Raw genomic sequence first — 25,042 nt, 5'->3', positions numbered from 1 at the left:
CATAATATTATAAGGGATTATTTCATTGTTTTATTTCTTCTCTCCTAAAGACTGGATACTCTAGGCTGGAGTAGAGGCCACAATAATTACACAATCATAGAGATAAAACCCAGTGCAGTAAAACATTGCTCTTCTAAACACATGCGAGAGGAAGCGGACACCCCTTTTTTAAGGGTGGAACCAGAATTATAAGTCTAATTAGCATTATTTAATGCTCTTTTATTCTGCGACTGTGTATTTCTTTGAAAAGAACCTCTGTGCTGTTTTCTTTTGTCTTTTCTCTACTAAAAAGAGTTTAAGTTTACTTATGTCTGAGAGTTGTCCCTTTAAGATGATTGTATCTGGGGTAAAGAACTGGAGGACCATAGACCCAAACTCTAGTCTTTTATAACAATTGGATCTCTTAGAAAAACTGGATATTTGATCTTATCTTTGCCGCAAACAGTACTTTACAGTCTCCTTTTTAAATATTTAGAAACAGTGTTTAAAATAAAAGTAATTAATAGAAATGCACTTCTTCTAACTTGTGTCACTAATAGCAGTTAGCCTGGTCAATAATTATGTCAGTGAATAAACTTATTTTGTTTTTTAAATTGTTTCTGGGAACATGGTCAGGCGATATTTTGTGTAATTCTCAGATTAAAGTTTGGACTCAGATTTTAAATCCCTTGTATCTAACAAAGCACAAACATGACCTAATTACCACCAGTGGTGCCTTTACTACAGAGTCTTAAATCTTAAACTGACTATTGCTATTTTGGCTGCATGTTTAGGATGGCGATCTGAAATACTTTTTACCCTTCAGATAATATCCAGTTTTAGTTTTGTCTGTCTACAATTAATCTATAACCAGCTTCCTTGTCCATTCTGAATACAAAAACCCCCACAGCATGATTCTGCCATCACCGTGTTTCATGCTGGGAATGTTCAGGATTAATTGGACTTTAATAATTATCTTCTAGACTAAACTAAATGTCCTTAGATAGTGGAAAAGAGAATACACAGTACTGGGAATTAATCATACGCAGGTGAACAATTTAATAACCTGTTGAGGTAAGATTGGAAAAACCGTCTCTTGATGTTATTTTGAAATATTAGAGGTAAATGATTTGTAAATATGCAGATTGAAAGGAATGTTATTTTATTCTTTTAGGCTTCACAATCATACTCTTTCTGAAGGTTTGCAGAGTTTTACTAAAACTCAGTTTAGTTTCTGGTTTTAACCTGAAAAACTTCAAAAGTACAAGGAGGAGAGGTGAGCAATACTGTAATCTAGTATTTTCCCATGAGAAATAAAGTAGATAAATAAATCTTATGTAAAAACTTAACTACCACCTGCCACTCATACCTCACCTGGTCAGAAAGTGAGATGAATGGTTGTTGCTGCACCTGAAAGCTGCCTTTCTCATGCACTGTCAGCTCGAGTCTCCACAGCCATCCATCTTCTCTGCCCCGTTGCCTCTGACCTGCCCGCTGCCTTCCTCAGGGCCCACTAACTAAAACCATGGAGATGGGTTTCTGCTTCCAATGGCTCAAAAGAAAAACACCCCTTCCAGTCGCAGGGGAATCTTTTTTTTTTCTACAAAGAGAGAAAAGGGGACTTTAGATAAGACTTCTTGTTACCGCCAGTTTTTATTAAGTAAACCCTGCTCCACTTTGCCCTAATACATGGAGGTGTTCCATCATGGCAGGCAACCATATTCAGAGGCAATTACTAGATTAACCACCCTGTTAACTTTTCTCATTATTACTCCGAATATTCCATCCTTTTTTCCTCAGTGATTGCGGTGCATTAAAGGTTTTAGGTTTCTCCGATTGAAAGCAAACTGCTCATTCAGACTGCAATTATTATTCTCTATAGTCAGCAGAGCTGCTATTAATTCCAAAAGAGGTTATATATTGCTGGTTAGACTAACACAGAAGGAAGCAATATAAAAGTAGAAAAAGGTCTAATTAAGGGTTTTCTATAAACATTCGTATCGGATTTATTGTGGATGGTTTATTATTTTCATCCCTGTTTATTATAAAACTAAACCAGGCTGCTGGTGTTGGGTATTGTCTTTTAAGGGGTGCATCCTGGCCAGGTCGCCAGTCTATTGCAGGGAAATGCACAGACATGCAACTATGCACAAACATACACCTAACAGGCATTTAGGACCTAGTCAACATATCTATCTGGTTTTGGGACTGTTTGGGAAAGCCAGTACCAGGAGAGAACCCATGCATGCATACGGAGAACCCGCAAACCCCATGCAGAAACAGCCTAGAACAGGATTTGGACCTTTTCCCTGCAAGGCAACAGTGCTAAACTGCATCAATATGCAGCCATAGTCAGAAAAAAAAGAAAGCAGAATCTAAAAGGCAAGCTGTGCATGTCTATTCAGCACCCATCCATCCATTATCTGACACGCTTGTCCCGAGTGGGGTCACGAGGGGTGCTGGTGCCTATTTCCATCAGTCAATGGGCGAGAGGCAGGGTACATCCTGGACAGGTCGCCAACTACAGAAAAAAGGTGGTTCCGAAAAATTATTAGCTCTTTGGGGCTAAAACAAGCATAATTTCAGAGGTTTAAGACTTGTGAAAATATTTGGAAGCAAAATGTGTCATTTTACTTTAAAAATCACAATACTATAAACTGAAGTTTGTTAACCCAAGATAAGAAAATGTGGAAAAGTTCAACAGGTTGAGATAATTTAGCAATATGCTTTATGCATAAATTAAGGAAACTAAAGATTTCTTTAAACAAACAAGTTATAAACAAGCTATCAACATGCCACTGTTATTTCCAATACTGGTTTTAAGTGGACACTGCTGACTCTGCATTACCATTAGGGTGAACAATAAGGGTGCAGCCACCTTCCATCTTCTCGATATCGGCTAAACGGAAACCAGATCAGGAGCTTGTAGGTCCTTTTACTGAAACCTCATCTATTCTCCTTTGCTCATTTAACCACATTGTGTGTTTTCCTCCTCTGTTGTTGCCACTCTAGCCTCCTGGGAACGTTCAGACTGATAACAATTACCTCCTTCGGTTTTGCTCTGTCAGTCACTTTAATGCACACAGAAACAGGGTTTGCTACTAACCAGAGAGAATCTGGGAATGGCTTCCTTCTGGGGATTTATTTTCAGTTCCAATTTGATTGTGATTAAGGAATTATGAGTTTTTTATTTGTGTATTTGGAGTGGCAAAATATGTGGGAAAAACATGCAAAAAGGCTTCACCTGAAATGAAAGTGACACTGAATCGAATTGGTTTTAAGATTTACTACATTATGCTTTTCAATGATTATGTGCCAATATGTATCTGCTATCTACATAGCTACATAAGTGCAAACAATAAAAACTCATCATGTAAAGTAAGTTTCCAAAATCTATTTATAGTTAAGTTTGACACAATAAAACAAATCCAACAAAACCATTAGATGCGTTAAACTAACGGGATCATGGTTATATTGATAAACAATAACTGTCCCTAAATAAGAACCAAATTAAAATAGAAATTAGGGATTTCTATAGATACAGAATGTCTTGATAACAATCTCAAACATACATTCTTTAACTGCTTATTTTATATTGTGAGATGCTAGAAAAGGTTTGATTGAGTGTTATTAATCAAACTAGGAACACTTGTAAAAAACAACAAGCATGATAATAACTGACCTGTGTATTATTAACCAAGGAGTTACAAAAACTTTAAACAGAGTTGGATAGAAGTGGAGTATTTCTTTCAGCTTGCATATCTGGAGATTTTACATGGCCGATATATTCTGATATAGGATTTTTGTCTGATTTATATTAATATTGGATCGGGACATTCCTCATAGGTGTGTGGATGTATTAAATGTTTTTTTTTTTTCTGAAAAAAAAAAACACAATCAAATTTTAACATTGCAGAGACTGAAACATTTTTTACTTGAGTTTTTTTTCTCTTCACAATCTCTTAGTGAAAAGGAGCAAAATGAGAGTAAACAGCAGGAATAAAATGTGAAAGGTTGAACTGACCTTAAGCCAAACATGAAACTATTAGCTAAACAAACGTCAGAAACTACTATGAGGTTTTAATCCACACTTTTTCATCCATTGGCCATTTTCTCTTTTGTAAAATAACAAAAACAAAAGTGGCGTTCAGAGAAGCTGCAGATCAAATTTATGTCTTAAAATAGCTTTACTTCAATTGTGCTGAAGATTTCCTAGATGGATGTTTAGGTTAGTCTTGCACCTTCTTATTTTCTATACATGCCATGGAATTTACTCCAAATAAAAAAAAAAAGTTTTTGTTCAACCGCTTGAGATTTTTTAAAGAGTTTCTGGTTTAGAATTTCTGAAAAATGCTTCAAAATAATCATCTATAAATTAACAAAACAGTAGTCCGCTCTGAGAGAGCACTTGATTTTATTAAAAATCACTACATCATGAATGTTACATGTGCAGGGCTGAAGCTACAGGGTACAGTGGCAATTATCTTCTAAGTATACAGTATGTGGACAAAGATACCTTGATGTCCAATGCTGGATTGGCCTAAAAATGGCTCCTAAAACTACCCTGGTTTCTCGTAAACTTCCTTCTGTCAAAACTGGAACTGATATTGGAGCAACAAGCAGACTATCCTTTCTGCTGATAGAATTTGCAGGAATAAGAGTTGGTTTAAAGCAAATAAAAAGCCATCAAAGACGGGCCTCTTAGCTGTTTTACTCTGCTGTGACAGATCTGGGCTCTGAAGCTTAAGGGGGTTTGAACATTTTGAACTCCTCTGGATTTTTTGTGTGTTTTGTTTTCTTTTTCACCTCCAAACACACCCTTGAAACTGATGCATGGCATAGAAATCTTAAGCAAAAAAAACAATCAACAAAACAACTCTTTCAATTTTATAATGTAATTTTTGAAAGTAGACTTTAATCAGCTTGGATAATATTTTAATATGAAAAACTCACACGAAGAGAAAAGACAATTAGAAGAAATGTATTTATACAATTACTTTGTCTTTGGCGCTCAGACCTCGGCAGGAAACATAGCGCTTAATTTGAATAGAACTGCATTAAAAGAAGTAAAGAACAGGGATGTTTCCCCCCCAGGCCTGAAACTGGTGGTGGAGTGTAGATAGATGAAGTTGGTCATTCTGTAGACTGCTGGTTAGTGAGACGGTCTGCTGAGCTTTATGGAGAGATCCAGTGGACTGCGTGAGCTGATACTAGAGCTTCACTCAGGGACCTGGAAGATGGAAGTCCAGCTTGGACAACACTGGTTGAGAGAACCTGTCCATGATGAGCAAGCATGAAGCAACAGGGGAGAGGAAAAACCCCTATGGTAGAACCAGGCTCAACATGGCGGTCTTCTGCTGGACCAGTTTAAATGAATGCAGTAAGAGTCCAGGAGGAATGAAACACTGATGAAGCTTTAGCTTTGATGGTGGAGGAGGAGCTAGAGGTGGGTTGAAACAGGGTCATCTGAATGAAGTCACACAGCGCATCCGCCGCCTGCGCACAGGAGCAGACAAGTTGTGGATCTGAGGCCTTTTAAGACGAACTTTGGATGCCGATTGGCTTTCGTGGGGATGTGGTTCAAAGCTGATTGCTCTCCTACATCCACCTGCGACACAGCAAATCAGTTTCTTCAGTTGAACTTCCGCCTCGGCTCCATTTTTAACATTTTAATTCTTGCCCATAAATATCCCCCTTTTACAAGTAGAAGGGAAATTAGTACAGTTGCTGCTGTAATGAAGTAAAATTCCCTGAGAAAAGTAAATAATTCATCCAAACAATTTGAACAGATTTCTTTGAAATGATACGACTGATTATTTCCACACATCTGACCTATTTGTTTTCAAATAACAACTCTTATGAGTCTTAAGAGTTTTCAAACTTAAACTCTTAAACATCTCTAATCTGTTTTTATACTAATTAGTAGGAGTTTGCTTTGGCAAAAGGAAAGATCTACTCAGTATGAGTTGGCCATAATGATATTTTTAATTTACCGTGTAATGGCAATTAAATTGTCCTTTGACTTTTAAGCAGAGGCATTAACTTTTTTTTTCTTTTTTCACACTTGAGGATTTCCCCTGTTAGCCTTGTCCTCCCTTTGTGAACTCTTATTAATCAGACTAATGAGCTTCTGCAGCGAGCAGGTGGGACAGGAACAGGCATCCTCTAGGGCCATTACACAAGCTTACACCAACACTCATAGGTTATTAATTTCTTTCTAATTGTAACCATTACCTTTTAAGCTCATCCTCTTCTTAAATTTCAAACTGTCGAATTGATTCACGGAGAGAATAAAACCTTCATTATCTTAAACTCCAGCTATTGCAACAGTGGGTTAAACACCACAATAGATGGTCAAATGAATTCCCATTTTGGTTGATATGCAAATTAACCTGAGCCCTAGAACATGTGTTCAAAATATGCAAACTAGTAGTTTAGTATTGTTATATATCAGGAGATAAAGCATGCATTGTCCTGTTGTTTTGCAGGGCTCAACTGAGGCCATCAATTTCTTTCCTTTTGGATGAAATTTAAAACCAAAGTCAGGAGCAAGAGGAGTGTTCAGATTGCTGCCTCTGCTGCTCTTATCACAGATTACGCTTCCTCAGAGACTCATAATGCGCTCAACACTTGTGTTTATCTTGAAGATTGGGAGATAAACCACACAGCTTTACATGCGAATGAAAACCAAAGAATTATTTTTTTTCTAAACTGATTAAGAGAACTTGTTTATGTTTGTGAGCAAGCCTCACCAGAGATTTGAAAAACACAAATGAAGATTCCTAACATATAAACGGCTTCATTGTCTCCAGAATGGTTTGTTTTTTAATTTTTGTTTTTAAATCACATGCCTCTCCAGGCCCTCGCAGTTCTTACAGAACAGCATCTCATTAACATTTGACCCACTAAAAGCCGCTTACGCTGGGGAAAACCCTCAGGGATGCTCTTTTCTGCCTCATAATGTACACAATTTATAAATAAGTGAGCCAAGAAAACTCCCCATCCATCTGTGCATTTTAAATCATGAGAGCACACAACCATTGAACAGACATGAAGGTGGAGAAACTGGCAGCGGAGCTGGATATGAGCAGCAACACAGTACTGTATTTGTTTTTTTTTTTTGTCTTCAAATTTTTTTTACTACAAATTCCTGTTTGTGTCTTGAAAAAAAAAACTCTATTATGATCCCCTGTAAAACTCTTTGGTATGAAGCACACTGGGAAACAAGGTGTGTATTTATATATATATATTTCAGCACATTCTTGACCTTTTTATTCGTGGCTTTTTGCAGAGCTTCAGTAAAGAAAGGTGTGACCTTTCGAACAGCAACACCCAGCAACCCTTTACTGTGGGACATAACACTGGACATGGGAGCAGACGGAGCCATTGCTGTTATTTGTCAGAGAAAGGCCCCCATACCTGGGAAAAGGTAGGTTAATTAAAAAAAACACATGGCTACATGCCTCAGTCAGTTCATTTTATGTGTCTAGCTTTTTCCCTTGTGAATTTTATGATCTCATCTCAACTAACACCCCTCCTCTAGCATAAAGTCGAAAAGAAAAAAGTATTATGTGGTTTTCAGTGAGTGCTTATTTTGTTGCTATAAAAATGGATCTCTTATATTTCTATTTTCTGACGCCACTTTGGATGTTATCATCCAAATAAATGGCCGTTATTAGCGGTTATCAGTCCAATGGCTTCAGATTGTGCCTCCTACCTCCCAGTAGACTTAGCAGGTAGTTAACACTGGATTAATCCCGACCCTATTCCTAACCCTAAGGCCATTCCTTTTATGCCTACGAAATTTATCTGTTATGTGTAATATGGACCTAATTTTACAAAAAAAAGATCGACCTGTCACTCATATTAAACAAACCAAAAACAAAAAATGTAATGCTTCCAACTGAGCTGTTTTTAAGCACCACATTCAATCCCTATGAATGAAACATGTGGAATTTATAAAAAAAATAAAAATCTTGAAAAAAAATAGTTGTGTTGTAAACGGAGTAGATAAAACATATAAAGAAGGTCATTTTGTAAATAAACTGTGACTGTTACCAGCGATGAGCTGTAGATGATCAGCCCTTGGAAACCTACTAGAGGAGGAGTCTGAAGCCATTCTATGGGACTGATAACTGCTAATAATGGCCATTTAATGGTTCATCACATCTTTCTACAGCAAATTCTTTTTGCAAATCTTAATCATCTATAGCAGCGGCCCCCAACCTTTTTTGCACTGCGGACCGCTATACTGTATGTCAGACAATATTTTCAAGGACTGGCCGGCCGGGGGGGAGGGGGGATTTCGATCAAGTAAAATGTTATGACTGGCATAAAATCAAATACAAACAGCATAAAAATAACACAACAACAGGTCCCATCTAGGCGTAATAGGAGAAAATGACAGACGAATTGTGCTCCTGATGTCCTGTCTGCTCCGTAGCTTTGTTTTGGTCGCTGTAACTGCAGAAAATCCCGCTTCACAAAGATAGGATGTTATAGATAGGATGAGTCTTGACCTGAAATAACCTGTGCCAAGAGGCACAGATGCACCGACTGATGTAATTGGGAGAGAATACCCCAATTTTTTATATTTTTCAAAATAAAACATCACTCAGACTCTGATCGTCGATAAATTATATATATATACGGTATACTTTTTTCTGTGTGGCCCGGTACCAAATGACTCACGGACCGGTACCGGTCCGCGGCCCGGTGGTTGGGGACCACTGATCTATAGTAAACAAGTCTAACCCACTCCCACAAACTGCCACTCTGTGTCTCTAAACAAGACCCTTAACGCCCGATTGATCCCCAGGCGCCCCACCATGGCAGACCACTGCTACCCAAGGAGATGGGTTAAATGCAGAGATAGATATCTCCAATGTGAGATCAATAAAGTTTAATTATTATTGTTAATCATTAATGGGCTTCCTGCACTCTGCACTGATACCGCCTGCAGGTTCTCCTGTAAATGCATCCTACTGGCTTACCTTACTGTAGCTGAGAGAAAGCAGCTGGATGAGCTGATCAGGAAGGCCAGCTCTGTGATTGGATTCCCTCAGGGCTCAGTGCAGGAGGTGGGAAACAAAAGGATCCTAACTAAATTAACATCTCTGTTGGCTAATGTCTCCCACCCCATGCATGAAGCTGTTGCAGAACTGGAGAGCTCCTTCAGTGACAGACTGTTGTATCCTAAATGCACCAGGGAGCATTGTCACAGATCGTTCCTCCCAGCAGCTGTAAGACTCTATAACCACCACTGATCCCAACAACCTAAATAAGTTGCTAGATTCATGCAGATTTTGCAGTTTTGTCTCAGTTAAATAACATGCTGCTGTCATTTCGCACATCTCTGATGTTGCTACTATTTTCAAATATCCATTACTGTATAAATGTCCATAGCTGTATATTCGTTATTTATTCTCCAGGTGCAATGTTTTTAAATTGTTTTGTTGTATATTGTCTTTACAGTACAGTATTTTATTGTTTGTCTTTTAACACAAAAATGGACCTTTGGACAATTTTTTCTAGAATATCTTTGCTGCAGTAAATACCAGGATTTCCCCATTGTGGAACAATCAAGGGATTTGGTATTCTATTCTATTCCTTTATTCCCTTATATTAGGTAAACTAACTAATGTTTGTATTTTCTACACTTCCAGCTTTACATGGTAACAAACTCCTAAAATGTTACAACCCCTTCAATTTTAAAAATGATAGATAAAGTTTAGCTCCTTCTGGGCAGTTAATGGTGCACCGTAGCTTGCAGGCTCTTTTTCTGTAATGTATGCTAACCTTTTGATAGATATAATAATGCTAAAGCCAACCTTTTGGTTAGCATTAACCTAATATGGAACCTATCAGTTCATATGAAGAGCAACATCTTTCGTCGACACCACCTGCACTCAAAGGCTCTACCAATATTCACCCTCTCTTTGCTTTTTTTGTTTAAGTCTGAGAAATGTGGACCCAAGAAAAGGTCATCTCGTGTCGACTGTGGCCTCTTAACCAACAGTACATATCTATTTATTTTGGATCCATCAACATTTATAAAGCAATAATATTTCTTTCTGTAAAATTACACTTTTATTCTGCACCACTCTTAGTGTTCTGTGGATTTATTATTTTTGAAAAGTTATTGTTTCGATGGAAAGCTATGACCTTTAAGGGATGTCTCGAGCTTCATCTATGAAAAACTATTTAAAAGACATCTGCAGGACAGTCAGAATAAACATGGCCCTAGAGGTTCTGGGAATGTAATCGTATTAAAAGAGCTCCTACCTCTCTTTATTTGAGATGTTCTTTCTAATTCAGCAGCTTTAGCCTTTACCTGAGTTAAACTGGTTTTGATAATGAGTACAGGGCCCTTGAAAAGCCCACTTGTAACATTTTGTCCTATTATTTCCATAAATTATGTATTTTATTTTGATTTTATGAAATAGACTAATAAAAAGCTGCAACACATTGTGAAGGGGAAGAAATATTATATTTTGATTTATAGAAATTCTTTTACAAATAGAAGAGTTCATTTTTATTCAGACTCCCACTCATATGTTCATACTTCTGGGACTCCTGAATGAAAAATAGTGGAATCAACTACCTTCAGATGTTGCCTAATTACTAAACATTGGTGCATAATTGAATCTCAAACTAAATAAAGCTGAGCTGCTGGGGTCTCAGAGGCTTGTTAGAAAACATTAGGGAACAAACAGCATCTTCAAGGCCCATAAACTCAACAGAAAGGTCAAGCATAAATTTGAGGAGAAGTTTAAGAGTTAGGTTATAAAATAATATTCCGAGCTTTGAAAAAAATCTCTGTCAAATCTAGCATACAGTAAAATGGTGAATTGGTATTAGCTCATGATATCCACAGCTCAGCTGGGATGATCTGTCCACACGAAAACTATTAGAAATCTGGCCTTAATGGAGCAATGACAAAGAATTAGCTGATAGTAATTTATATAATAGTTATTTTCATTTATCATGGCGAGATTTTGTATATCCTAATTTTATATATCAAAGGTCTTGCTCAGACCTGTACCCACTCAGCAAAAACTCCCTTTATAATTTACTGGTTGGTGTTGTTTTCAGTTTTCCACGAGGCAAATACAGTAGGGGGTGAAAGCAAACATGTGGAAGAGGGTCCACTGGTGAGATAAAACATTTTTTTGCTGACTTTGTATAAAAATAATATCTGGAGAGGAAAACTGAATATTGCCCTGAATTCTTTGTCATTGCAGTGATGGAGAGAGAAAGTGTCAGTTTGATGGTTTTAGCATTGTGCTGCAGGGATGCTTTCTTTAGCAGGAACAGGGTAGCTGCCCAGAAGATGAATAAAGCTAAAGGAAACTGAAGGAAACTTACTTGGTGTCACGAAAGACTGATGTTTTAGCTAAACCTTAAAGCACAGCCAGAGCTACTACTGAATGATTAACAACAAAGCATTTATGTAATTAACATCTTATATCAACCCATTCAAAGACCAGATAAAAAACAAACTGAGAAACTATTAATCCCTTTAAATGAATTCTTCTACTGGTTTATCAAAGAACACATGGATAAAAATTCAAAAAGTTCATTTTAACTACAGTGCTATAGTTTAGAGCAGACATAAATCATGAAGCTGTACCTATTTATCCTTTTAAATGTTCTGATTTTTTAGACGGGAATGAATTATGAGGTAGCAGTTTGGATGCTAATGAATTACCCTTGAATTATAGTGAAAGAAAATTAAGAAATAAGGAAAGGGCAATATCTGTAGTCCTGTTAAGGTCCGTGATGACAAATAGCTTTTCAGCAGTTATATACTTAGTTTAGAAAGCTCAATCAAATATACATCTAAATCTTTCACATATTAGGGATGTTTCTATTCTTTCCAACGCTCAGTTCGGAGTCGTAATTAAGGCATCTTTAGATAATTGGGTTGACACCTAACCCTTTATTACTTTTTCTGCTGTATGATTAATCCTTTTATAATATATATTTTCACTGCAGGTTTCAGCAAATATTTTTTTTCTCTTTTAAAAAAATTCCAAAACATGAATTCCAAAACATGAATTCGGTCTTATAATTTCAATTCCCATCAGGGGAATTACATTTTTCCTTAGGCTTTATCTTTAAAAAGCTAGAAACACTTAAGACCAGTTAAAACAAGGTAATTAGCCCAGAACTTTAGCATGAAAACATCTTTTGCAATTATTCAATATAGCTTATATATATTATTGAAGTTTATACCCCAGTACAAGTTGTAAAAATAATATTTTGATGTCCTTAAAAACCTGTCAGAACAGCTTCTGAAGCCTCATCAGGGATATAATTTTATACTATCCAGATTATATAATGCTCTTATTAAGTGTATTATTATTTCATAGATTCATAATTCTATGTTACAACATTCAGTGAAGGTCCTCTAGACATTATTTAAAGCTCTGGTTTCAAACACAAGACCTCAAGGTCTGGTGTCATCCTACTTTTACACGGGGCTCTGTTTTAATACAGCTGACTTAAAAGTTATCTCATTAGCAGAACTCTGTATAGCTTGGCTGATTGCTAGTGAGGCATGAAAGTGTAGACATTTCTGTCAGGTGTATAGACTAAGGAACATATTCCTGCAATCTAAAAGATGCTGAAATCAGCCCCAAATTTGACTTTTAAAACTACTGGTCTTATTACTGAGGTTACAGGAAGGTAACTCATGTAACCTCTTCTGTTAATGTTTATTTCAGAGAAAAATCAGGATTTGGCAAATATTCCGGATATGTAACAGAAGCGAAAATCCAAAAACATAAATCCACAAAAGCTGAGAACCCAGGAAAACTCACAACAAGGGGGCAAATAAATGACGACAAACCAACAACAGTGATTGAGCAGGAGGTGCATGGGAGAGAGAAACAAAGACCAGGCTAATCAGCAGATTGGGAGCAGGTGTGGACGGAGGAGCCTAGAAAGGAGCTAGGATGAGCTAGGGAAATAACCAACACAAGAGGGCAACAGAGGGAAAACAAGAAATACCTAAGAACTCAAATACTCATGGTTATGATTCTACTCACTTTACATACGATCACATTTAAAAGTGTTAAAAAGCATAAATCTTAAAAAGCTAAGGTCTGGATTCATCTAATTAACTCTTGGTTTTTATGAAGCATAGGCACCTCAACAGTGGAAGATGTGAAGAAATGTTCTGACCCCACAAAATCTGGTCAGTTGCTAAAGTCAGATATCAAGAAAACTATGTATTATTTGAATGATACTGCAAATATTTTAAAACTCTGCTTAAGACTTATCGCCTGCTTTTAAGACTAGTAGTTTTCAGTCATTGTGACCCTGTTTATTCAGTTTAAACAAAGAAAATGATGATTGTTCTAACCCATCCTTTACATAACTGTTACATTTTTAAACAAAGGTGGTTCCATCTTAATCTGATATATTCAGTTCGACACTTTTCATACATGGACAGAAAACACTACATAAACAGTAGTGTTAAAAGTCCGCATATTTGTTAATTAAGTAGAAGTATAGATACTGCAGTTTAAAAACACTGGTAAAAGTTGAAGTGTCAACTTGACCTCTTTACTCAAGTAAAAGTGAAAAAGTATGTGCTCCAAAAACTACTGAAAGTATAAAAATATAAAGTAACCCTTGAAAAAAAGCAAGGTGCCACTACATGAATTGAAAGCTCAATTTTTCGACTATTTTTGAAAAATTCTTTGAGATAGGGCCAATGATGAGGGAGGTCTTGTTGGTCTCCATCTCCTGATATGCTCTCGCCTGTGTCCAACCTTTCAGACATTTCAACATCTTTTTCTGAATCCGACATTGTAGCATGGCATAGACAATTCACATTTGCAGTTTGAAGAACACCTGCTTGCTTCTGATGATTTCCTTTGGCGTCAGCACAAATTTGACGAATAGCTAACAATGAGTGTTTCCGTTATTTTACTCATCCAATGACACTAGTTTTCACTAAATGTGGATGGCGCCAATCAGTGTGCAAAATACCTGTCAATATTTGGGGGGGTCCTCATCTCCCGATTGTTGCGCAATACCGATCTAAATTTTCTCAATATGCAGTAGGCCTATAACATTTAATGTCAATTCTTCAGATTCACCAGACATACAAGGACTCGAGAGGACTTTTCTCATTCACCAACAGTGACAACAGTGAAACAGATAAAGGCACAACAGATAAGATCAGTTCCTTAAACTAAAATTTAAACATTCAATTTCACAATAAAATATAAAATGTACAATAATGTAAAATATGCAATACTTATGCTAGTGCAAAAAGGCAGATGGTAATGGCAGCAGAAAATAAAATAAAAATAATAATAATAATAATTATTGCCCGTGTTATTAACTGCGGAAAAGCACATGGCTAATTTGCATACGCGAACAGGATTGGCTGGCTCCACTTGGCAAAAAACAGAACATATTTGTGAATAAAGGTTTTGAATTTTAATACTGGACATGTTGAGCTTAAAAACATTATACATTTTTATACATTTTTTTATACATTTTATACATTTTTATTTTTTTTGACACAATTTAAGACCCGCTTTAAATTTTGTTTTTGAGGCTTTCAGGAGGTCTCATATTTCCCACTCTGGCGCCAATGATCTGCACATGGATGGCGCACATGACAGAAATAAATATAAACATAAAACCGAAGCCAAGAGTAACGAGGAACTTTTGTTTTAAAAATGTAGGGAATAGAAAGTACAGATACTTGTGTGAAAATGTAATGAGTAGAAGTCAGAAGTAGGAAGAAAAATAAGAAATGGAGTGAAGTATAGATACCTTAAAAGTGTACTTAAGTACAGTAACAAAGTATTTGTTTTTCATTACTTGACGCCTCTGTAGATAAATTAAAACAGATCTAAAATACCTTTCTTAGCAGTCATAACCGGGCCAATTCCATAAATAAATCCATCCCCTCCCACTTCATCCATCAATAGATGAAGTGGGAGATAATGTGGGGCTGGTGCCAATCTCCAGCAGTCTATGCGTAAAATGCAGGTTACACCCTGGACAGATTGCCAGTCCATAACACGCCAGTGCCATTTCCTTTTGCTTTATAACAAAAAAAGTAACCAAAAGGTTTCATGGTATGTTAAAATGACCATTTTCAGGGTTTAAGTTCATAAAGCACTCAACCATCTCAAAGCAAAAGACAACTGGGGAATCAGGATTTTTCGCCAAACATTTTGTACTATACAGACGATCTATCAATGTGGGATTGAGCAAGGAGAATGTCAGCTTCCACTTTCACCTTATGCAATGTATTTTGCTTAACTATAGGCATTACTTCCCTTTAAGAGCCATCAAATCATGTTTGACTGGCTGCAGCATATATAAAGTCAACCTAGTTTTAACCTTGAACACATTTTACTGATGAAAACATAAAGTAGGTCATTGGAAGCTGATCATTTCAGTAATGTTGGACAACAACATAAAACACTGTTCAAAGGTAACGCAAACAAGTTTGCAGGTGTTTCGATCCGTTCTGTCCGCTCTTTTGTGACTAAAGCAAAGAACATCAGACATACTAAGTGACTGCAGGATTTAACAGCCAATGGCATTCATAAACAAGGGATCATAAAGGTCAAGACCATTTTAAATCATCTTCATTAGTGCGCACTCAAGATATTTAATATAATTTAGGAACCAATAAACATACAAACTCATCAGCAATGTTACAAACCTGCTGTCCATCCAGCTGTCCTTCCATGTTGTTGTGAACTACATAAATCTTTGTTGCTTTCAAAGCCTGCAAGTGAACCCTAAAGTGGCTGCTTTGAGATTAAATTCAAACTGTAAGATTATGTGTGTCTTTATAGCCGTTCCAAGAAAGGATTGCATAACTGAAGCTTTATTGGAATGTTTCCAATAAGAAAAGGCTTAATTGTGCCTAGTAAAGTTTTGCAAAGAAATGATAAAGGGTCTAGCAATAAAAGTAGAGGGGCAGTAATTCACCAGTAATAAAACTGATATAAATAATTTCATTTGCATATTAGTTTGTTGTTATTCCTGAAATCTTAATTTGCATTTGTTTTAAAATGCTTGGATTCGTCTATAATTGGCAGCTTATTTGCTTTAAACAGAGACAAAGCGTTTAACCTCTGGGTGTTGGTTTGACCTCAATATTTTGTTGGGTTTTTTCTCAATTTTTTAGAGGATTATGACAGTTTACAACTACTTTGGGGTTTAACATATTTGTTTCACTATTAAGGCTGATCCTCTCCAGAAATGTGAGGAAAAACATAGAACCCCTGCTGAGGGTGTGTGCTGTTTAACATCTGAAGGGATTTTAGTGACTTTATGTCCTCCTTGCTTTTGTCAGCTTACACAGTATATGCTATATCAGGACAGCAGGGCTATTATTCCAGGCTCTGTTGAAGGAGCCCAGCTTGGATCTTGCAGACAGATTGGAAGCCATAAAAACATAGTGGATGAGGTTGTTGATCATTCCTCTGCAAGCTTCCCAACTATGACAGGAGGGTGTAGAATGACAACATCGCCTATTGTATGTATATCTGTGTTAATGCAGACTTAAGGGGATGTGCTGTGCCTGCTGATGTGAGCCAAGCATCTCTTCTTGTAATACTTGGCCAGAGATGCGATTACTATCTTTTAATCTCAGGTCTCTTAGCAATATGTTACAATGATTAAATGACACTAAATCCTTCTTTTGCCCTTAATAAGAAAAAACCTTTGCATTTGTTGTTTTTGAGGTTGGTATTTAATATAATATTCATGCATATGATTTGTGAATCTACGTTGCTGTTTATCCAGTATGCTGGGTGGCTATGATTCAGCCTGTAGTTATGCAGCAAAAGGGACTTTGTAAGTCTGAACAACTCTGACACTGATTTATAACTTGTGCACACTGCAGAGAGTCTGATAAAGTCCACGGTGTTATGTGCATGCTTATTGTGTTTTGTTCCACCAATATATCTTCTCTGTTGTTCGATGAGACGGCAAGAAAAAAAAGCTAAAATACAAACTTGGGACATTGCAGAAAAATTGAATATAAGGCAGCAGGACACTCTGCTCAAGCTGGCATCAAGAAAAGGCCATTGTTATTTATTGAGGATTGAACTTTTTGCTATGGGATACCACTGTTCTTTGAATAAATTTCATTCGCATATAATACTTGCAAACAGTCTGCCCAGAGAAACTATTTTCTTTTTATTTCTCTAGAAAATGCCTCCAGTTGCTCCTCTTCAAAGCTGAAAAAATAGGCCAAGCCATGACTGGTTTCAGTTCCTCAGATCACATGTGTACATTTATTCTTCCATGGGGCAAAATTCATAACACGTCACCATTAATTTAGTGCCAGATATTACTAAGAGTCTTCTGTCTTCCTAGACAGTGGTCTGTTGAAGATTATGTAATTATTATAAAAAAATATACACTCTTAAATTTAAAGTAAGATAATAGAAAAAATTAGTTTAAACGCAGCAGCACAATTTGTCCTACTTGCACTGAAAGAAGTGAAATGTCCATTTAATTCGGTCAACTTAAAAGTTGATGTTGTTTCAACTTAAAAAATGCATGTGTGGTTTGAAACCAATAATTTCACTTTACCTGGAATTAAAAATCACTTATCACAGAAACAATCAACTAAAACAATTATTTTCCAAGTAAATATCTACTTCAAGTCAAAGGTCATAGTGTCACTAGGCATTTATCCTTCCACATGCTGTAACTCACGTGAATGTGACCTCATTACCTGACTAATTGAAAACAGGTGTGAGCAGCACAGCACCACCATGAGCAAGGCAGCTGTTCCAACTAATGCAGTCTGCTCAGTTTCAGTATAGCAATGATTATGATGGGCAGGCATTGTAGTCATCAAGAGAAATTGCTCCGTGAAACGGAGACGATTGTACGAACTCAGAGGAACTGCAGTTCAGCTTTAAAAAAAATAAATAATAGGATCAAACTAATGATCTTTTAACAACTAAAGGTCAAGCTCTAAGTTATCATGACTTATAAATCCTGTCTGTGGTCAATATAGTTGGATCAAAATTATGTTTTTATTCTTTGAAATAAATACAGTTTTACATTTTTGTCACTACTTTATTCCAAATTACATTTATACTTGTATGTAATTGTACAGATTTCATTTTTCCAAATAGAAAAAATAGATTATAAAAAAAGCATAAAACTTGTTTATGATCTGTTATAAGTTATAGTTTTACTTTGTATGAATGTAGTTTCTTTCTTTGGCTTAAGGTAAAAAATATATTTCTAGTAAATCAAAATGTATAGCTTCAACCACATCAGAAACTTAATTTGAGACAACGTAATAAATTTAGGTGTAACAAATTACAGTAATTTTTTCAAGTTGATACAAAGTATCTTTTTTTTCAGTGTGGCCATGTGACAGAGAGTACAGCATAATACATACATATACAAAGTGCTTTTTAATCATGCATTGTAAACCATCGCTGTGGAGCAACGTAGGGGGCATGATTTAGGCCGTTCAAGCTGTTCAAAAACAATATCCTTGGAAAAAGCTTAACCAGATGTTTAGTTCCATTTAACGTTTTAGTTTTAGCACACATTTGATTTTCAAACTCGTTTTTGACTGTTTTTCTTTCACTTTGATGGAGCTCAAATTTGGTTTGCACCTGTGTATATCCATAGTACTGAAACTGGTTAAAAATTAACTGGATTATCCTACACAACACAGAGTTTCCTTGAAGACATTTTGGAATGCTAATATACCATTGTTCAAGTTGTCCATCCATTTTCCGTCACGTTTTTCCCCAGCCGGGTCGTGAGGGGTGCTGGTGCCTATCTCCAGCTGTCTACAGGCAAGACAGGGTACACCCTGGACAGGTCGCCTGTCAATCACACGGCAACACAGAGACAAACAACCATGCACACACTCACACCAATTAACCTAACGGAAGCCAATTAACCTAACAGTCTTTTTTGGACTGTGTGTGGAAGTTGGAGTACCGAGAGGGAACCCACCCATGCTCAGAGAGAACATGCAAATTCCATGCAAAAAGACCACGGGCTGAGAATCGAAACTCGGAACCTTGTTGCTCCAAGGCAGCAGTGCTACCCACTGTGCCACTGAGCAGCTCATTCAATTTGTTAAAAAAACAAAACAAACAAACATGAAAATTGCATCTAAATAAATTTTCCCATTCCATTGAAATTAATATCACACGAGAACTGCAATTTAAAAATCTATCACAGAGCTGGATGATATGGCCAAAACTGTATTTTTCTTAATTTCGGTTGTTAGGATATAATTTTAATGTAAACATAAACAAAATAAAATTTCAGAAAGACTGCCAAAAATGGTGACAACATAATCCTGCTTTAACTTGCAACAACTATTGGATCAAGTTTTTAAAACTGCAGTAATATAACATTAATCAAAACATAAAAAAAATAAAACCCAGAACGTTATTGACAAAAATTTGTATTCATACTCTGATATATACGGTCATTATCAGAAAGGTGTTTTAAAGTCATATATATATTTTATCATAGAAATATATGCTGGTACTTGTCGTTGTCCTCTTATCTTGTACGAGGTCCTCGGGCTATCGGTCTCAGCAGAAACTCCCAGACTCCTCTTTTCCCAGCCTTTCTCCAGCTCCTCTGAAGAAAGCCTTTTATGGTCAAACTCTCTATCCTATTTCTAAGGTTTTGTCAGGCTACTCTGCAGAGATGCCCATTGCAGGCACTTGTATGTGGGATCTCGTTCTTTCAGTCATCATATAGATTTTATGACCATAGGTAATGATAGGAACAAACACCAATTGGTAAAATAAAAGATGCGTTTGTTGGTTGGTCAGTAAATCCGTCACTCTACTGGGCAAGAGATGCCGTCTTTGAAGAACAGAAGTGGGAGATGTGGAGCCATCAAGTGATTTCTGTGTTTTGTATTTGTTCAACCTAGCCACTGAACCAGATGAGTCCAATCTGCACAAGGAATTTAATTGTCCAGATTGGACTCACCTGGTTCAGTGGCTGGGCAGAACAAATACAAAACATAGAGATGACTTGATTTGCCACAACTCCCACCTCTGTTGAGGAAGCCTATCACACTATTAATAAAGGGTTGTTTTGATCTGTAAAATCTATAAACATATTTTACCTATTGAAGTCAGTAATTGTTTCTAATGAGAGATCTACAGTATATTCCCCTTGCTCTGGTCTTTTCTTTAGTTGAAAGATCACTGGTAGTTTTAAAAGCTCACTGTCTTCCAGGTGGGTGGGATATATGACAGTCATGCGACCTGTTTTTCCATCAGTTGAAAGATCTATGACATGGTCTGAGATCTGTCAAATCCACAAAGAGATCTGTAGATCCTCCTGCCAAAGGATCTGCTTCTTTCTGTCAAAAGGTTTTTTTCGCTATATGGGGTGAACATTCTATCTTTATGTCCCTTGATTGATCTATAATCTAGAAATCCAACTTTTCGTCAGTTGAGAGATCTGTTTTATGTTGGTAGAGGATCTCTCTATCCCTTGCTCTGTCAGGAAAAGTAAACTGTTGGTCAAGAGATTCACAGCTCTATCAAGAGCTATCACTCTGCCACTTTGAATATCTGTTGGTCCAAAGATCTATTGCTCTGTCAGTTGACAGAAATGCTATGTTGCTTGAGAGATCTATCATTCTCTCTGTCAGAAAATCTTGTCACTCTGTTGGTCGAGAGATCTATTAGCTGTCTTGTGGTGACCCATTGCTTGGTCAGTCAAGAGATTCATATACGGTATTTGTCAAAACATCTGATGCTCTGAGTCAAGATCAATCTCTGTGTTTCAAGATCTAAAACTCTGTCAGTGAAACTGTCTGTCAAAAGAACTGAGAGACATGTGATTCCTTGCCTGTCAAAATATATCTCATTGTTAAAAGATTTATCTCTCTTTCAAGACATTTTTGACTATCTCTACAGTAAAGTCAGTTGTCAGAGGAGAGATTACTTTGGTTTAAAAGCTCTTGCTCGCTGTAAAAAGATCTGTAACTCAACTGCACTGTTGGTTAAAAGATCTAACACTCTCCCTGATGAATGGTGTGTTGTACGTTCGATTTAAATTTTTTTAGGTTTATTCAATACATTTGAATATTAGTGAAAAATGTTTTACTTCAGTAACTGAATTACCCAAGTTAAACATTGTAAAGATTAATTACAGAGACTGATTTTTTTTAAAGCCTTTATTTCTGTTAATTAAAATCATTATTTTTTAACGGACACCCAATGAAAACATAATATCTAATTCCTTTTATTTATTACACATTACACCAATAAAGACATTGTTAATACAGAAATGTAACCCTAATTCAATTCAATTCAGTTTATTTACAGTATATAGCGCCAATTCACAACGCATGTCATCTCAAGGCACTTTACAGAGACACTTCAACCAGATCTTACGGACAGATCGGTTCAAAGTTTTCTATCAAAGGAAAGCCAGCTGATTGCATCGACTCATTGACCCTCACATCAAGCATGCTGGTAGCTACAGTGGAGAGGAAAAACTCAGGATAACCTGAGCCACTCTAACCATAAAATTTATCAAAAAGGAAAGTTTTAAGCCTACCTTAAAAAAGTAGACAGGGTGTCTTCCTCAATATAAGTATGTTTAATACCTTAGAAATCCTAAAGAAGTGAGGCATTGCTGCAAGAACTAGGGATTCATCCTGTGACTGGTGAGTTGCTGGTTTGAACCCCTGCTCCATTGATCTCCATAATTGTGTCCTTTTCAGGACACTTCACCTATCACTCCTGCTGGTAGTCCGGTGGTGCTGATGTATTACAGCTTTATTTTTGTCAAAGCAGTGTGAATTGTGTTGGAAGTCCTTGGACTTGATAACATGCTATATATACTAGCAATTTAGTCTTTTTATTATCTAAAAGCAGAGCAAGAGTGTTTAGATTTTGAAAGTATGTCATATTATATTTAGTAGTAAAAGAAGGTTTTCTTTAATTTGTAAAAATTTGTTTCCGACATTATATCTTTATGCTCATCACAGCTCCATTTATTTCCAGGGTTGAAAGCAGTCTTCTAGAGGTACTTCAGATGGACTTTGAGGTTGAAGAACTGAGCAGTCCTGTTGACAGCCAGGTGATCATATGGAAGCTGGAGCTACCATCTGTGCCCAAAACTCTCGCCAAGACTGAAGGAGCCATGAGAATTTATACAACTCAAAGAGACTTTGTTGGCCTGGCTCCTCTTGTGATGGTGAGTGAGATGACAGCTTTCATGTCACCCATGATCATTATAAAAACCGGCATCGACATTACAGACAGCAGACTCTCCACTAACTGCCAACGCTTCGGCTGCATTTGAGCATTGACGCATAAAAATATCATAAAATGCACTTTGCGTGATCCATTCTTGTCTGGTGTGCATACGCAGAGGATGGAATATGCTTGGGGTTTGTTGAGGAAAAGCCTTCTATCTTCAGCAGACTGTGACCTTGTGTTGTTTTCTGTCAGCTAGCTGATGCCTCTCTTCTGTGTTGTTCTGCTCTATTCTGGCGTGCAATTTTTGGCCATTCTCTGATCCTAACAGCTGCTTCACATGCTGCTATTTCAGTGCCTCAGGCCTCTTTAGCATGCTACACTACCTCCATAATTAATCCATGATATAATCCCCTGTCACCAAACATTACAGCTGTTTGGATAAAAATATTGAATCTTGGTTACTGTATTTTGTCACCTGGGCCACAGATATTGTAATAAACAAACTGCCTGAGGTGGGAGCACCAGATTTGTAGTTATCAAGAAAAATACAGTAAGAAGCACTCCATATCTCTCTCTAAATATGTTTTAGCTCTTTTTTCACTACAATGTCTACCATTTCCACCACATTGGTGCTGTGTTGTTTGTAATATGAAACAATATCCTGATTTCCAAACAACATGGTTCATCTCACTTGATGAGTAGTAGAATCTAACCTTAGGCTGAGAGCCAAACATAAGATTTTCTAGTCGGCTTGAAAATACATCAGTTTCAGATCCAGTCTTAACCTTTAAAGCTCACATTGCCTGTTTTAGCTCCTGTTATACAAGTAATAGAGTCAAGGGACTAATATCGGCCTGCCTCGTTTTCATTCTCAAAATGGCTAACTGTCACTGTTATTTTGGTTTAACAGACAGTTTTAAAAGAAGTAAGCCATGCTGCACCATACGGGTCTTGGACTCTTTTCATCATGTTTTATTCTATTATTTAAATTCTATTCAAGGCACGTATGAGATTTTTTTTTTTTTGAGAGTTTCCTGAACACCGCTTAAAAAAAAATCAGCATTATGGGTGTATAAAATCCCAGGGTTGGGCTACAAAAATATATCACTAAAGGTTGGTTAAGGGCTTGATTTCAAATCATTTTTAAAATATTACTTCAAGGAGAAAAGTATTTTCAATTTCAGTTTAAATAAGTTGATGAAATCCACTTCTTTCATGCGGTTTGGTTAATTCATTCTCAAATTTTTAAAATGTTCATATTTCACATTTGTATAGTTGAGTTATGGATAGTAATAATCCAGTTTTAAGGGATAAAAACAAGACAAATCATGTGCAGGAATGATGCAGTAAATGTAATTTTCTTTTTATGAATAAAAAAAACAAACTGTTCTTGATTGAGTATTTCTTATTAAAGGAAACGGCATGAGCTAACGTTTGCTTGTTTGTCTAGACATTAATAAAATAATTACAGTATTTAGTTTCCTGCTGATTTAATTTAGTTGTTAGTAGTTAATTTTAATATAGATAATCAGATTAAAAAAAAAAAAATAAAACACGCATCATATGAAAGTTTCAAATTTATCAGTATGTCACTGAGAATGAGTAAATATTTAATGTCTGCACACAGATTAAAATCCATCCATACATTCATGCATCCACCCATATTTGTGGTACTTTATGTGCTTTATCAAAAAAAGAAATGGGCAGAAAAGAAAATGGGGTTTCATGCAGAAAAGGTCTCAAAACCGGGAATCGAACCCCAAAAAGCTGCATTTAAGGACTAATAGTCTCCACATATGAGGAATCTGCTCTCATTCTACAGGCACTGCCCAAAAATTATTTCAAAAAGAAAATATGGATGAGAAGATGATGTTCACTATTTTCCTTAAGGCGGTATGTTGAAGGTCAGCACACTTCAGACTAAACAGTACAGACCTTTCTTTTTAGTCCATACTCACTGGTTTGAATCTGCTTAAAATTTTACAGCTTTCCTTAGAAGGATATGCTTGAACAGAGAAGCTGGGCATCAGCTCTCCTCTCCCTATCACCCATGTGACGTTCTGGTGATTAGCTTCCCCCAGCTCTGCCTTAAAGACTCCCCAAAGGGGCAAGAACCACTTTATGACGTTAGAGCTTTAACATCAGTCAGCTATCTGTCTTCAGGTTTCCTTTTAGCCTTTTTATTCTGGTCATTAACTGTAATAATAATAAAAATAATAAAGAAACATTTGGAGTCTGAATCCTACATATTTCTTAACATTAGAATGTTAGATAGGATTTGCTGTTTGGTGTTTTGATGACACTGCTTGATCTTTACATTCCCTGCAGGACACAGAGATCCTGAACACTGCTGTTCTGACTGGAAAGAAAGTGCTGATGCCTGTGAGGACAGTGGCTGTGGAGGAAGATGGAGTGGTCACAGATGTTTCTGACTACACAGACTGTAGTTCTACTGATGAAGATGTCCTCAAGGTATAATCATTTCTTCCTCCTTTAAAGCAGCGCTATGTGAGTTCTGACCACCATATTAGCTTAAATGGAGATAAATTATTTTTCAGGTCAATATACAACCAGCGGCGGATTTAGGAAATTTGGGGCCCTAGGCAAAAACAGGCAGGGGCCCTCTGAACTGAGAAGACAACACATGAAAGAGACCCATTATACAGATAAAGAAATTTTAATAGAATAGACATACATTATTTTATCTAAGTTTTCTCCCTCTCTTCGTGTCCCTTTTCTTGTTGTTTTCCTCTCTATGTTTTGTACTCAGCTGACTTTTCATGCTGTCTCAAAAGAAATGAAAGATTTTTTCCAAGCACTAAGCTCACTTAGCTGATTGC

General features: G+C 36.6%; 1 protein-coding gene across 1 annotated transcript in view; it reads left to right on the top strand.

Moving 5' to 3' along the window:
- Positions 1–25,042, top strand: part of LOC119792626 (transmembrane protein 132C) — a 60,643-nt gene that overhangs the window by 22,108 nt on the left and 13,493 nt on the right. The window contains exons 3-5 of the mRNA XM_038299356.1: positions 7,271–7,408; positions 22,005–22,197; positions 24,531–24,674. Coding sequence (XP_038155284.1) covers positions 7,271–7,408; positions 22,005–22,197; positions 24,531–24,674 — 475 coding nt within the window. The remainder of the gene's footprint in view (positions 1–7,270; positions 7,409–22,004; positions 22,198–24,530; positions 24,675–25,042) is intronic.

The sequence above is a fragment of the Cyprinodon tularosa genome, unplaced genomic scaffold (assembly GCF_016077235.1).
Source record: "Cyprinodon tularosa strain WSP-4 unplaced genomic scaffold, ASM1607723v1 ctg426, whole genome shotgun sequence".
In the NCBI taxonomy this organism is placed as follows: Eukaryota; Metazoa; Chordata; class Actinopteri; order Cyprinodontiformes; family Cyprinodontidae; genus Cyprinodon; species Cyprinodon tularosa.
Note: the sequence above shows the minus strand (reverse complement) of the source record. Positions and strands in the feature narration are given on the sequence as shown.